The following is a 14,339-nucleotide window of genomic DNA, read 5'->3' as shown; positions in this document are numbered from 1 at the left end:
CCTTCCTGAGAGGAAAACACTGTATTTGACCCACTAATGATTTAACTTCACAGCAATGATGACAACAAAAGAAAAAAAAATAAACAGAAAAAATATAATAAAACAGTGAGGAAGTAGATAAAGTAGGACAGCAATTTAGGACTAAATTCTAAATGGAAAGGATTTTAAAGGATTTTTTAATCTAAACATTTTCTTAATATTTATGATTTATTGTACATGATAAATGCAGGAGATACTTACATGATAAATCACGTATACTATTCAGGCCATAACTTGACCTAAGGGCAAGTGGAGAACTTTCAACATTTTGGAGTAAGCAAAAGTCCATGTCTGACACAGACAATGATTGTGCTGCCAGCAGGGAGATAAATCCCATAGGCTACTTAGGAAATCAAGGTGGACAAATCAACTAAATTTAAAACAGTACAACCCTCTATTATTTGCCTCTTGAAGCATCTGCATTATGATTAAAGACTAACTTAATAACTAGACAAATTTGAGGGGCTGCTTAACACAACCCCTGTACTTCCAACGCTCTGGGACAAAATCCCTTGTTGTTATAAATGGAAGCTGGCCAGGCCAGCATGACATCCTTATATTTCAAATTAATTGCAATATAACCAAGCCAAGAATTTAATTTTAGTCCCCACACTACTTTAATCTTATCAACAGGACAACGGGTTCCTTCCTTTACACTTGCAATGCTTGGGAGGACGATTTATCTTCGTTAAATAATAATTGGCTTTATTATCTTTTGACTCTTCAGAACCGCTGGCTGGCAAGGTTTTTAAAAATTTCATCAATCTTATTCTTCGTTTTTCAAAAGCCCACACTGGGAAAAAAGAAGATGTCAGACTGCAAAACACATCCTATCTCCCAGCATTAGGCCCCAGAATATCTAATTTACTAATACATCGACTATAGTGACACGCACCTCTATATTTCATATGGACAAGGAAGTCTAGCAGCACAAGCCTCAACTGCAGCTCCAGATGATTAGTGGGGCAAAAACTGTTTTCTGGCAAGATGCCAGAAAAGCTTACAGATACCCATCTTTGGCAAACTTGCCTTTTCAATCATGGACTCACAGCCCAATCCTGAGCTGCCCATTGCACCGGGACAGCATCCTACATGCAACAGGGCAACCTCCAGCGGTTCCTCGGGGAAGGCAACTTTCGTCCCCTTCCTCTGGGTAAGGCAAGTTGTCCCACAATGGGGCTATTCGATTCTGCAGCAACCCTTGGGCTGCTGTAGAATCAAGAGCCTCTGTACCGGGCCCGCAGCCCAACCTGGAAGCTCTGGATGCAGAGGAACAGAGCTCCTCCAGTCCCTCCTGCCCACTCCCTCCCCCAGCATGCCTCCTCCCCATCCTCTCCCCGCCCTCCCCCACCTCCCCTGCCCCAGAATCCTCCTCCCAGTCTCCCCCCACATCCCCACCTATCTTTCTGCCACCCATCGGTTCAGGTGGCCACGGAGCAGCAGAGTAGCCACGGTCCACCGGTGCTAGTGCTAGATCGGCACTGAGGGCTGCAGATGTGCCTTACAGCACGCTTGCAACACTTAGTGCTGCTGGAGGACCGGCGGTAAGAGCTTAGGATTGGGCTCCCGAGCGCCACTCTGTCTTTTTTCCTAACATGCTTTGAGAAAGATCAGAAAGTAGATTCCTTATTGCACTGTTAATGTGTCTAAGGGTAAGGTGCAATGATTAAGCTGCAACGGTCTGGAATTAATAGCCCTTTTATGCATCCACAGGGTGTACAGTTAATGCACAGAGAGAAAACATTTTGGTGGTAGTCTCTGCCTCAATCTACATGTGTTCATTAGAACATCTGTAGACCCTCCACACATCTGTATGCATGGTGATGTTTCTTGATCTTGTGTAAAGGTCCCACTGTGCATATAACCAAACTCATAATGGCCCTCCACAGATGTTCTAATGAATGTGTGCATCAAGAAGTTGGAGCAAGGCAGTCTCAAACACAAGATCATTGTCCATGTTTTGAACACCTGAAAAGGGATGAGTACTCAGAGTTATGCCAGTGGCTATTTATCATTTCCTCTGACCTAGCTCCCAAAAGGAAGAAAAAAAAAGGAAAGGAAAGGTGAGAAATAAGTTATTTGGGTTTACAGCACACATTCTAAGTGCTTGGGATGGAGAAACATTCACAACACAGCTGGGAGGTCAGATATTCTAACGCAGACTGAACTGTCTCATTTTTGATGCCACAGCCTAACACAGCTCTCTTCTTCTGAATTCATCTCCACACACTGCAAAAGTCTCCAGGACCCTGGATTGTAATCACTGTACCAGAGTTACGCTTCTAAGGCTGCTGTTTTGAAGTCTCCTCCACTACCTTTTGCATACACCTTTAGAATCAGCTCCAGCCCACTTACAAGCTTATTGAGTATCACCTTTGTCTATTAAGCTTAGCATATTTATTTCCTTTCTTCCTCACTTATAACCTCAAGGCACCCACCTGCATCTTGTTTACCTAAAAAAAAAATGTGCAAACATCTTATAAGCATCCAGTTACTCTGAAACCTGCTGTTTCTAGCACTGAAGTAACATCAAAAGCAACCGTGACCAAAATTCTAACCTCTTGGTGGGCAAGAATATCCCTTTTCCTCTTATTTTTTAATCATTATCTATCCCTCATCCACCAGCAGACCACCTGGGTGAACTCTGCATCCATTTTTTCCTCACTTTATGCCCATGCCATTCAACCCCTAAGGTGATTGTAAATATTTTATTCACATTGCCAGGGGCCAACTATTCCCAAATGTTAATTAAGATCAGAAAATTAGCTGCACAGTGCATTAGTAGTTATGTAATACAGACCATTAAAGTCTGCTTTGTAAATGAATGCCATTAAATACTAAGCATAGCTGCTTTTCCTGAGATAACAGGAAAAAAGTATATGTGCATGTGTAAAATAGGGAAAATTTTGTTTTGTCATGCGAAATAGAGTTTTCTTTTTCCTTGGCAAGTTGCTACACAGCAAGACTTTCCAAGCAACTTACCAAGGCAAATGAGAAAAGAATTATCAACCCATGAAAATTTCCAATTTTACATGGAAATACAAAATTTTGCCTATTTTAGGTGTTAAAAGCTGCAAGTTATTCCTGACTTGGATTCCTATTTAGGTGACCTACTCATTAGACAACATGGCCCTAAGACATACATTAATTATCACACAAATTACCTTCACAGACCATTCGAGTTACAGACCACTCAAGTCAAGTCGTGTTTAGAAGAGTCTGAGAATAGCTCTCATGGAGAATTGTTCCATAGCCCTTCACAAGGGAATTTATAGACAAAACCGTTACCCATCATTAGTCTATTGACCAGGTCTCAACACTTATAGGGCAAAAGAGCCATCTTATAAAGCAGAATTTGGAGAGCTGGTCTATCAGAACAGAAGCTGCACCTTGCTATTTGGGATCAGTGAAATAATGACCTGAGAAAATGACTCCAGTACCAAGTTTCCAACTTCCAAAACCTTAATGCCTCTACGCTGTCCCGCTCGCCAATTGATTTTGAAAGAGAAGACCGTCAGAAGACTGCCTGGTTAAACTGATGTTCATATCTTTGTGAATTATTCTCAATAAACCAGCTTTGTTGGTCTAAGAGTGCGTGCATCTGGATGCGTGCATGGTTCAATGAGTCACTCACTGAATAAAAGCCCAATCCTATGCATATCTAAGTTCCTTTATAGTCAGTTGGACTTACTACCAGGTAAGTGTGATTAGGATTGCAGCCAAAGTCACATCAGAAGATAACAGTTCCTGATTACACCATCCATTTGCCAGTGAGGACAGGAAACGAGTTCAGGGAATCAGACTCCAAGTAACTATGCATTCAGTGTCCAGTCTTCATTTAACGTTTTATTTGATTCTACTAGATAGTTCTGCAGTCGCTTCAACTCCCCAGTCTATTCATCACCAACAGAGTGCAGATACAGATGTCCCCGTCACAGACATCAATTCATTGTTAGTCAGAGTACAAATTAATGGTCAGAATATCACTCTTTTCCCCTATATTATTAAATAGTATGGGATATACTCCCAGTTTTCAGTACAGACAAGAAGTAATGCAGAGGAGAAATACGCCTAATGGCTTTTGCATTTGCTAAGTCTAGGAACAGCATTGAATGAGCTGCTGCAGAAATTAATGAGGCTACATTTGACTTTCCTCGGCTCTGCCTTTAAAATGTTCTTGCGACTTGAGAATCCTATTTCATTTAAAAACCACATCAAGAGAGAACAGTTGCAACAAAGCAGTAATCACTGACAATTATAACATGCCCAGAGAGGACCAGAACCCCCTTTCCAATGCCTGGACTAGCCAGATCACAGCATTTACTCTTGTCTCAGAGTCACAATCACTGCCCCTGCATTTAGTTTTTCCACGGAAACCCTGCACTTCTTACACAGCTATCCAGCAAAGCTGGCTCAGTTGGCCCATTTTGCTAGCAGAGCATGTGCTCTTAAACATGCTCTCCGTCATCAGCCAACCACTCAGGCTCACTGCTAAAGCTAAAGGGGAATTCCCATACCATTAAAGGTAGAGTCACTGCACGTGTTTTAGACTGCCAGGAAAAAAACAGGCATATCACCTTCTAAATTGTAATTATTTTAAGAAATGATGCTACATGCCAGAGAATCAAAAACACACAAAGAAATCATACATTAAAGAATATTATTGGAACGGGAGAAGACTCCAAGGGCACCAAATACCAACAAAACATGCACGGAAACCCCAACAAGATTCCAGAACGTGGAATAAACCCAAGCTGTTCCTTGCAATTCAAATGGTTTCAATGAAAACCCCACCTTCCCCTGAATGTGCCACCCTTGGTATAACATCGCTTTACTTGCATAAAGCAGGGGAATTAAAAACATGGAGCTGAACTATTAAAAATCTGGGTGTTCCTAAGAAAGTACAGTAGATGGAGATGTAGGATGGCAACCTAACTGAATTCCATCCCTGAGGAGTCTTGGTTGGCCTCGTGCTGCCTGCTTTAAAGCAAACAATGAAAACGGTTTTTCATTTTCATTTTTAGCAGACAATGAAAACTTGAGGTTCCCCTGAGTATTGTCTTTCAGTTTTAAAGGTACCAAGTTGGCCCTCTGTTGAGTACTGTTGACTGCCTCTCTGTTCTGGTTACTGTTACTGCTTTAATTTCTGTTTAAAATGGTTTTAATGTTGTATTTTATTCAACTGTTGTAAGCCACCTTCACAGTCCCTTTGGTGGGACCAAAAGTAGGTCTAAACATATTGTAAATAAACAAAATAAGCAAATACATAAATAATACAATTGCTATATTACATTATGTCAGATGTGCTTATAGTATTTCTAGATACAATGCACACACACACACTTTCTTTATGTATTTTCTTACATACTTCATAAGAGTTCTCAGAGACAAACTAGGCATTACAGCACCCATATCTCCTGGGGTTCCATTCCAGAAACACCCCCACACACACAGACACACGCAACTGTGGATAAGTGGGGATGCCCCCACCACTCCCTGGACCTTCTGGAGGAAAGGGAAGCTGTGCTCCACTTGCTTCCAGGGATAATTGAAAGTGCAAATACAGGGGTTCACTGTACATACAACATTCACAATTCCATCTCCCAATATCTTGTTTGTCTAGCTCAGCAGTCTCCACTTTGGAGCAGTGGAGACTGCTGTGCGACAGCAAAGTCTTTTCTGGCGTGGATGGCGCTTACTGTTCTGCAGAGGGGCCTTGACAAAACACCTCCATTTGCCCCCATTCCTCCTTGCATCCAGATGCTTCTGCCCAGTCAGAAGCGTCTGGACACATGGAGGGATGCGGTGAATGGAAGCACTTTGTTGTGGCTCTCCTGTGGAATGGTAAGAGCTGTTCACGTGAGGGGAGGGCTTTGGAAAGGCGCCATATCTAGCCTGTGGGTCAGAGTCTGGAGAGCCCTGGTTTAGCTGTTTGGGGGAGGGAGGGGAGGAAGCTGATTTACTTCAGCACCTTGGCACAAGGAAAAAATGTTAACATTCCCCAACATACGCGGAAGCTCCAGTATGAATGAAGCTGGCTTTGAACTGCTTTTAAGAACACAAGGTACATTGGGAGATCCAATCACAGTTGTCGTCCCCGCAATGTCTGCTTTTATCCTAAGACATCCTCCGTCTCAATTTTTAGAAGTCTTCATAACAAATGCAAGAACAACCACCTTTCAATGCACAGAAAAGAATAAAGGACAAAACTAAACTTTTTAAAACATTGATTTAAAAAGCCATGGATATTCATTCAAAAATGCACCTCTGTGTGTGTGTGTGTGTGTGTGTGTGTGTGTGTGTGTTTTAAATGAATCATTGTGAGAAAAGCAAAAAGATAAAAGCTTTGGGACTGGGCCCAATTCACTTAATGCACAATGAACAAGCACTCATGATTTAGAACCTGAATTCCTTTCCCAACACCGTTTTTGAAAGCAATGCAGTGGGTGAGATACACGTTAAAACTGTGTTCCTGTGGGGAGCAAAACGTATTCCTCTGGTACTGTGCGTGATGCCTGCTTCAGAACATATTTTTAGAAATATCAGCACTCACTTGTCACGCTCAAGTAAATGAATGGGCTTGTCTTGTTCTCGCCGTTCTTCTCATTGACTGCCTGGACATAGTAGCGTCCTGCATCAGCTACTGCTGTTGCAAGGATAACCAGCTGGTTCTCTAATGTGATGGCTCTGTTTGAAAAAAAAAACAAAAGTGTATACATTAAATTAAGGCAAGAAGAATTCAGTCACAAAACCTGCACAGACTTTCCAATCTGGCAGGCTCGAGGATGGCATTCAGAAGTTACCCTTACCAACACTTCTAGAAGCCCAGAAAAAGCATTAAATTGCATAATCAGCCACAGGTAAGATCGTGGTCCTCTGGAACGTATGAAATTACTCAATTTCTTTTCCTTTAACATAGACTTAATATTCAAAGTAAGAACGTTTCCACATGGAGAACAGATTTCAAACTATTGCTCAGTGGGTTTTTTTTGGAAGATTGTTTGAACAGCAGACTCACCTACCCCTATGCCTGAAACTGCTCTTGAAACCCCACCTTGATGTCAAAAGCAATTTGCCATTCAACTCGAGGATCTGCTGTTTGAGAATTACAATAGATAGCTATTAGGCTGACAGAAATATCTGTGCAGTTCTTTGCATTCAGGCCACAGACTTTGCAAAAAGGAATGTTTAACATCAAAGTACATGAGACACAGGAGATCCAGGATAAGATTTCTTCACATTTTTATTTGAACTGATGACAGATCTCTTGACTCTCAGTGACACAATCAAGTTCTAATATTTACTGAATACAGTTAAAGCCAGTGACATTTGCTACAAAGTTATCTTTTTGTTTGTTTTTTAAAGGAAGCCAGAATTACCCTCACAAAATTGCAATGCTCATTTTGGGGGTAAGGGAAGAAAAAAATGTCTGAATGACATTTGGTAAATATTCAATATGTACGGCCTGTACTGTTATCTCAGCATCATAAACCAAGAGCTGGTGCAAATGGCTAATTAACATGCTTAGCTGAGAAGTCATGAAGGGAAGGGAGAGCGAAGGTGTTTCTAATTGACAGCTATAATTGCACTAACTCATAAGTCAGTGGTGGCAGTGTCTCAGAGGAGCCAGTAAAATCCAGAGTCTAGCATAAGTTTACTCTTTCTTGCAACAAATACTTCCACAACTTTTGCTTCAGGCATTTTGGTACAATTTCCTTCAACGCTAGAAGATATTCTACACACTCAGCAGATCAGTATACAATTTTAAAGACCATCCATACCAATTGCTGAATGAATCCAAACAGTGCAATGTCTGGTTACTGTGTGCCCTGGGGCAAAGTTCAGCTCGGGTCCATAATCTCTGTAACCATTGGCTCCTGGGACTTCAAGAGTTGGCCAGGTGAACCCTGTCACTGGTGTACCCTGTGGTTTGTGCCCCATCTGACAGACTCAAATGCTGTATCTGAGGTAAGATTATGAAGCCAACTGAAGTGGTCACCTCAGTAGTAGATTTTCAGATTTCAGAAGAATTTCAGATTTCTGGATTTTCAGAAGGCATTTGACACAGTCCCTCACCAAAGGCTGCTGAGAAAACTCCACCTCCAGAGGCTAAGAGGGCAGGTCCTTTCATGGATTAGGAACTGGCTGAGGACCAGGAAACAGAGAGTGGGTGTCAACAGGTAATTTTCACAATGGAGAGAGTGAAAAGCGATGTGCCCCAAGGATCTGTCCTGGAACTGATGCTTTTCAACCTGTTCATAAATGACCTGGAGACGGGTTAAGGAGTGAGGTGGCCAAGTTTGTGGATGACATTAAACTTTTTCTGAGTGGTGAAGACCAGAAGGGATTGTGAAGAGCTCCAGAAGGATCTCTCCAAACTGGGAGAAAGGGCAGCAAAATGGCAGATGCATTTCAATGTAAGTAAGTATAAAGTAATGCACACTGGAGCAGAAAATCAACACATATTGGCTAATGGGTTCTGAGCTGTCTGTGACAGTTCAGGAGAGGGATCTTGGGGTGCTGGTGGACAGCTCGATTAAAGTGTCAACCTAATGTGCAGCAGTGGTGAAGAAGGCTAATTCCATGCTTGGGATCATTAGAAAAGATATTGAGAAAACAATGGCTAATATCATTGTTTCCGCACTGTCCAATGAACACTCGAGACAACAGATATGGGAGAAAGGGCAACTTTATTTCATGTTACCAAGAGAAGCAGAGGCTGAGACCTGCAGCATCCGAGGCAGCAAAAGCCCCTGTGGTGCGGGGAGGGACCTCTGGGCGGTACCAGAAACCTCTGCCCCCAGGCGGGCATGCACCCGACTCCAAGTCGCGCCCCGCTGCTGGGACAGCGCGTCTCATCCATGTCTATCCCTTAAGGGGAAGGCAGCTGGACCGCAGACTGCACCACCTCGAGCCGCTGAGCCTCTGAGGTGTGCCCCACGGTCCCGGCCAGGGCCCCGTCTACGTCCTCGTGCCGCCAAGCCCCTGAGGACTGAAATAGGGTTCTGCCCTGCCTATGCCGCCTGAAGGTGCATGCCAAAGTCCCATTCACGCCTCCTAACCCGCACCACCTGCCCTCTTAAAGTGACCAATGGCAGCTTGCAAACAGGGGGGATGTAACCCCCAGGCCCATAACAGTCTGGGGTAGGCGAAAAAAAAACTGCCTGCCCTCGGCCAATCTTGGCAAGCAGCAAAAAATTCCTACCCGGCCCCAAACGGCGACCAGTTAAACTCAGACTGCCTCTAGGGCGGGCGGGCGGGTATTCCCACGGTGCCCACGTGCACAAGGAGGAAGAGGGCTGGGTCTCATCCCCTTTTAAAAGGTCCGTTGTGGCTGCCAGACCCCGCCCCTTCACCTCCCCCTTGGGGAGGGATTGGACTCTCGTGTCCCAGCCAGGCAAAACAAACTCCGAACACCTCTTTAATTGGGTGTTCGGGATAATGCCACTGTGCAAAACAACGGTAAGGTCATACCTGGAGTATTGCGTACAGTTCTGGTCACCACATCCCAAAAAGGATAAAGTGGAAATGGAAAAGGTGCAGAAGAGAGTGACCAAAAAGATTACTGAAATGGGGCACCTCTCTTACAAGGAAAGACTACAGTGTTTGGGGCCTTACAGTCTAGAAAAAAGGTGCCTGAAGGGGGAAGATGATGGAGACATATAAAATTATGCAGGAGATGGATAGAGTGGATAGAGAGATGCTCTTTTCCCTCTCACACAACACCAGAACCAGAGGACATCCACTAAAATTGAGTGTTGGGAGAGTTAGGATAGACAAAAGAAAATATTTCTTTACCCAGTGTGCGATTAGCCTGTGGAACCCCTTGCCACAGGATATGGTGATGGTATCCGGCCTTGATACCTTTAAAAGGGAATTGGACAAACTTCTGCAGGAAATGTCCAACACGTTACAAGCCATGATGGGTATGTGCAACCTCCTGGTTTTAGAAGTAGGCTACCTCAGAATGCCAGATGCAGGGAGAGGCACCAGGATGCAGGTATCTTGTGTGCTTCCTGAAGGACCTGGTGGGCCACAGTGAGATATAAGACGGGCCTTTGGCTTGATCCAGCGGGGGTCTTCTTATGTTCTTATATTAGTAGAACGGCACCCATCTCTGTCCACTTACTTACCTCCATTGCTCTTCCTCCTCTTTCCACTCCCTGGATTGAAAAAAAGGAAGAGGGGAAGAGTACATGTGGAGGGGAAGAGAGCGCTGAGCTAGAAGAGAGACAGAGAGAGAAGGAAGGCAAGAAGGAAGAGCAGAGGCTGGCACATCAGCAAGTAAGTGTGGATCATTTGGCATGCGGCCTCATGGGTCAGGAGGTCCTGGGCGGGTCTTGAATGGAACGCAAATGAAGGGAGAGGATGGGGTTTTTGAGGCAAAAGGCCTCAAATCTAAGGACAAGGGCTTTGAAATAGTTACAGAGAGTGAAAGAAAGCCAGAGCCAATACTCAGAGTGATGATCATGTGAGATATTTCAGCAGCAGCTTTATGGAGTAACTGACAAGGGGAGAGATGGCAGGAGGGAAAGGCAGCAGTGAAGAGATTGCACTAATCTAGACAAGTATTACCCAGAGCAAGGGCTTTAGCTGGAGGGGAAAAAGAATGGATCTTGGACATACTGAAGAGGCAGAAGTTGGATATGCAGGTTACAGCCTGGGTGCTGGGTAGAAGCAAAGTGAGCAGTCAAGGACAACCGTGCTTGCGTGTCTGGGAGACAGGGCAGAAAAAAATAGCTCTGATAGTGTAAGGGGGTGGCTGCTGGGGATGAAGTGCTCTGCTTGCAATTAAGTTGATAAGATAATTGACAGGAACTATTTTTTTTTGGACAGGGCATATCAGTTACATTAGAGCCACCCTAATTAGTCCTAATTTTAAGGGTTTAAACTATATATAGAAAATAAATTATAAAAATAAGACTGAGACCGGTGTGTAATTGGACCCCAGCTACTACCTAGCTAGCTTTTTTCTACTTTCTACTTAAATTTTTAATTTGAATATATTTAAATCAGTTAACAAATGCAAATTATCTATGGCTATTTTTCCCTTCAGGGAGAGGTAGAAGACTAAAAATTAGGGTAAGGTGTAGATAAAAGTAACTTGAGGTACAGCTGAAAATGTAAAAGGATATCTCCCCCTTTGAAAAATTAGAATGATTATCTTATACAACTGTATGGAGAAATGACGGTCCTGGAAAAGAGTGTTTGAAATGGAAGCAAGTTTCCCCAGATGCTTAGTGCAGGGTGAAGGATAGGAATGGGTTGTCCATCTTTTCTGGCATAGTCTGACATTCTTGCCAAAGCTGTTTCTTCTGTCTCACTTGCTACTGATTCTAAGTACACTGATAAGTTGGATCATCTTAGCAAAACTTCAAATCTTTCATGCAAGCTGTATTTTTGTAGAATGTTTGATGACTTCTGCACTGATGACTTGATGCACTGCTGAAACAGAGACGCCTGCGTTGGCTCGGTCATGTCGTGAGAATGGATGATGGCCGGATCCCAAAGGATCTCCTCTATGGAGAACTTGGGCAGGGAAAGCGCCCTACAGGTAGACCACAGCTGCGATACAAGGACATCTGCAAGAGGGATCTGAAGGCCTTAGGAGTGGACTTCAACAAGTGGGAAACCCTGGCCTCTGAGCGGCCCGCTTGGAGGCAGGCTGTGCAGCACGGCCTTTCCCAGTTTGAAGAGACACTTGGCCAACAGACTGAGGCTAAGAGGCAAAGAAGGAAGGCCCATAGCGAGCGAAACAGACCAGGGACAGACTGCACTTGCTCCTGGTGTGGAAGGGATTGTCACTCCCGAATCAGCCTTTTCAGCCACACTAGATGCTGTTCCAGAACCACCATTCAGAGCGCGATACCATAGTCTTCCGAGACTGAAGTTGCCAACACTGGATGACTTCAATCTTGAGGCTACTCAGTTCCAAGAGTCAATATATTCAGATTAGCTCTAAGAACATTACAGATCAAATCCTTTAAGCACCCTAATGTTGCCACAGGATTCAGATTCAGTGGGAACTGTGATCCTGCTGCATTTCTTATTATCTCAGTGACTAAATGCCACACTACTTTCACATTACATTCCAACCCACAGTGGAAAATATTTGCATTTAGATGATGACCCTTCCAGTTTTTTAGTTCTAAGTCAGTGTTTATCATTCCACATCTAGGTCTCTGAAATTTGCATGCTACTTTGTTCTAGGTTGAAATCCAGAGAACCTCACCACTAAGGCTGCGATCCTAACCACACTTTCTTGAGAGTAAGCCCCATTGAACAAAATAGGACTTACTTCTGAGTAGACCTGGTTAGGATTGTGCCTTAACTCTATAAGACAAGGGGGATTCGGACTTGTGTTTCTTGAACAGTAAACTCCAGTACTGCATGGCAAACTTGTCTTGGAAACCTTGCAGGATTTCATAAGCAGTTTCTGGCATGGAATCTCAGAAGTGGGAGAGCCTGCTATTAAGCCATTTCTGCCCAACATTGCAAACAGGGACCAACTATGTACAGCTGGGGGCCGGGCAAAAATGGGTTAAGTGAAGTCACAAATATGAGCCTAAAACAGTTCACTGGATTGGGATGTCTAGAGTGCAATTCTATGCAGGTTTATTCAAAAATAAATACTACTGTGTTCACTGAGATTAACTCCCAGGAAAGTGTGCAGAGGGTTGCAGTGCTATTTGCATTAAAATTAAAGTACTTTGACAAGCAGACTTTATTCTGTGGTGAGATGGTTTTGAAAAATGGCCATAAATTCAAAGAACACAAAACAATTTCCATTTTCATTTTTAACTTCTTGCTCATGTCTTTGTGATTTGGGTTTCTAACAGAACCCTGATTTGGGGCTGTTTCGTTTATTGCACTGCTTGGGGTACACAAGTGTGACAGATTAGTTTAATCTGTCAATAATTTATTCAGATTAGCATAAATTGAGAATACTGGTAAAAGAGTATTATAAAAGAATACTGGTAATATGTGGAAGCTGCACATCTGAAACAAAAATGAACCTAATTGAAAATCAATATGCATATGTAGATGTCACCACCTTGACCCTTTAGGATAGCAAAGGTGCAAGTGAAATAAGCCTCCAAGGAAGATTTGAAACAGAGCCTCTGAAAGGTTAAGAGGTAAAAGAAAACATTACTCATCATGGAGGGAATAATGTTTCCTTCCTGCCAGATGGCACACCTGTCTTCACATACATTATTGAAATACTAATAGTGCAACTGTCCGACGTAACAATACTTTCCACTGCACCTTTAGCATTAAAACCAAGTTAAAGACAGCAGGGAAAACAAAGGAAATGGCAAAGGACACACCTGTCCTACTGAAATATGCGATTACATCAAGCTGAGACAATGACAATACAATAGAGAATGGTCAGAATGGAACCCAGAGGACCATTGCCGGAAATCACCCATTGTTTATTAATTTTGTAAAGTTGATATTTTCTTTAGGATTGATGACCAGTAATAGTTGCATATTATAGTAGGTTGGGCTTATTACATTATTTTTCTGTACATTAACTTTGATTATACAGGTGGGGCCTCAGTAGCTGCAGGGGATCCATTCTCAGAACCTCATGGATACCAAAAACCGTGGATAATGAAATCCATATTTTTGGCCCCTTTAAATCCTCTGGGGTGACCAGAGATGTCCTGGGAGGGCTTCCCTGGGCCTCAGAATACCTTATAAGGACAAAAAAGTCACTTCCAGTTTCCCTCCAGATACCAGAAGTTGTGTTTTTTTTTGTTTTGTTTTGTCAAAACAGCCATTCTGAAGTCTGTAGAGGTTGCAGGCGGATACGCGTGGCGTCTGCAGGCTTCAGAAAACTCTCCTGAAGTGACCAGAGCACAGCTCCAGTCTCCTCTGGAGGGTTCAGGTTGGGCCAAGTTTGGCTCAACGTGAGTCCAGGGAACCCAAGTTGAGCCAGGTCCATGGATACAGAATCCGTGGATAAGGAAGCTCACCTGTAAACTTTCTAAACCACAGTCTCTTCCCTTAATATGAACAAATCTTTGAACAAACATATGTGTGAACAAGTTTGAAACATAAACTGAGATTTCAACTAGATAATTATTACCTTCCGTAACAGCTTTACAGATGCAATGTGTCATATCAAATTGAAAATTACACAAGAGGGATCTCTGACATAGATTTGCTATTGACCACAAACCACAGCCTGGTATCCACCAGGCAAGTAACTTTTTTTCTAAGCCAAGTGTGTTGCTTCTTGCCCAAATTCAATATGCAGTTTAACAAGGACTACCAGCATATTCATTATGTAATTA

General features: G+C 43.1%; 1 protein-coding gene across 1 annotated transcript in view; it reads right to left on the bottom strand.

Moving 5' to 3' along the window:
• The window catches only part of SDK1 (sidekick cell adhesion molecule 1), a 478,937-nt gene that overhangs the window by 277,353 nt on the left and 187,245 nt on the right, over positions 1-14,339 (bottom strand). Inside the window, exon 5 of the mRNA XM_066640872.1 lies at positions 6,593-6,726. Within this exon, the coding sequence (XP_066496969.1) occupies positions 6,593-6,726 (134 nt within the window). The remainder of the gene's footprint in view (positions 1-6,592; positions 6,727-14,339) is intronic.

The sequence above is a fragment of the Tiliqua scincoides genome, chromosome 13 (genome assembly GCF_035046505.1).
Source record: "Tiliqua scincoides isolate rTilSci1 chromosome 13, rTilSci1.hap2, whole genome shotgun sequence".
Lineage (NCBI taxonomy): Eukaryota > Metazoa > Chordata > Lepidosauria > Squamata > Scincidae > Tiliqua > Tiliqua scincoides.
The sequence above is the reverse complement of the archived record's forward strand: the minus strand, read 5'-3'. Positions and strand labels throughout refer to the sequence as shown.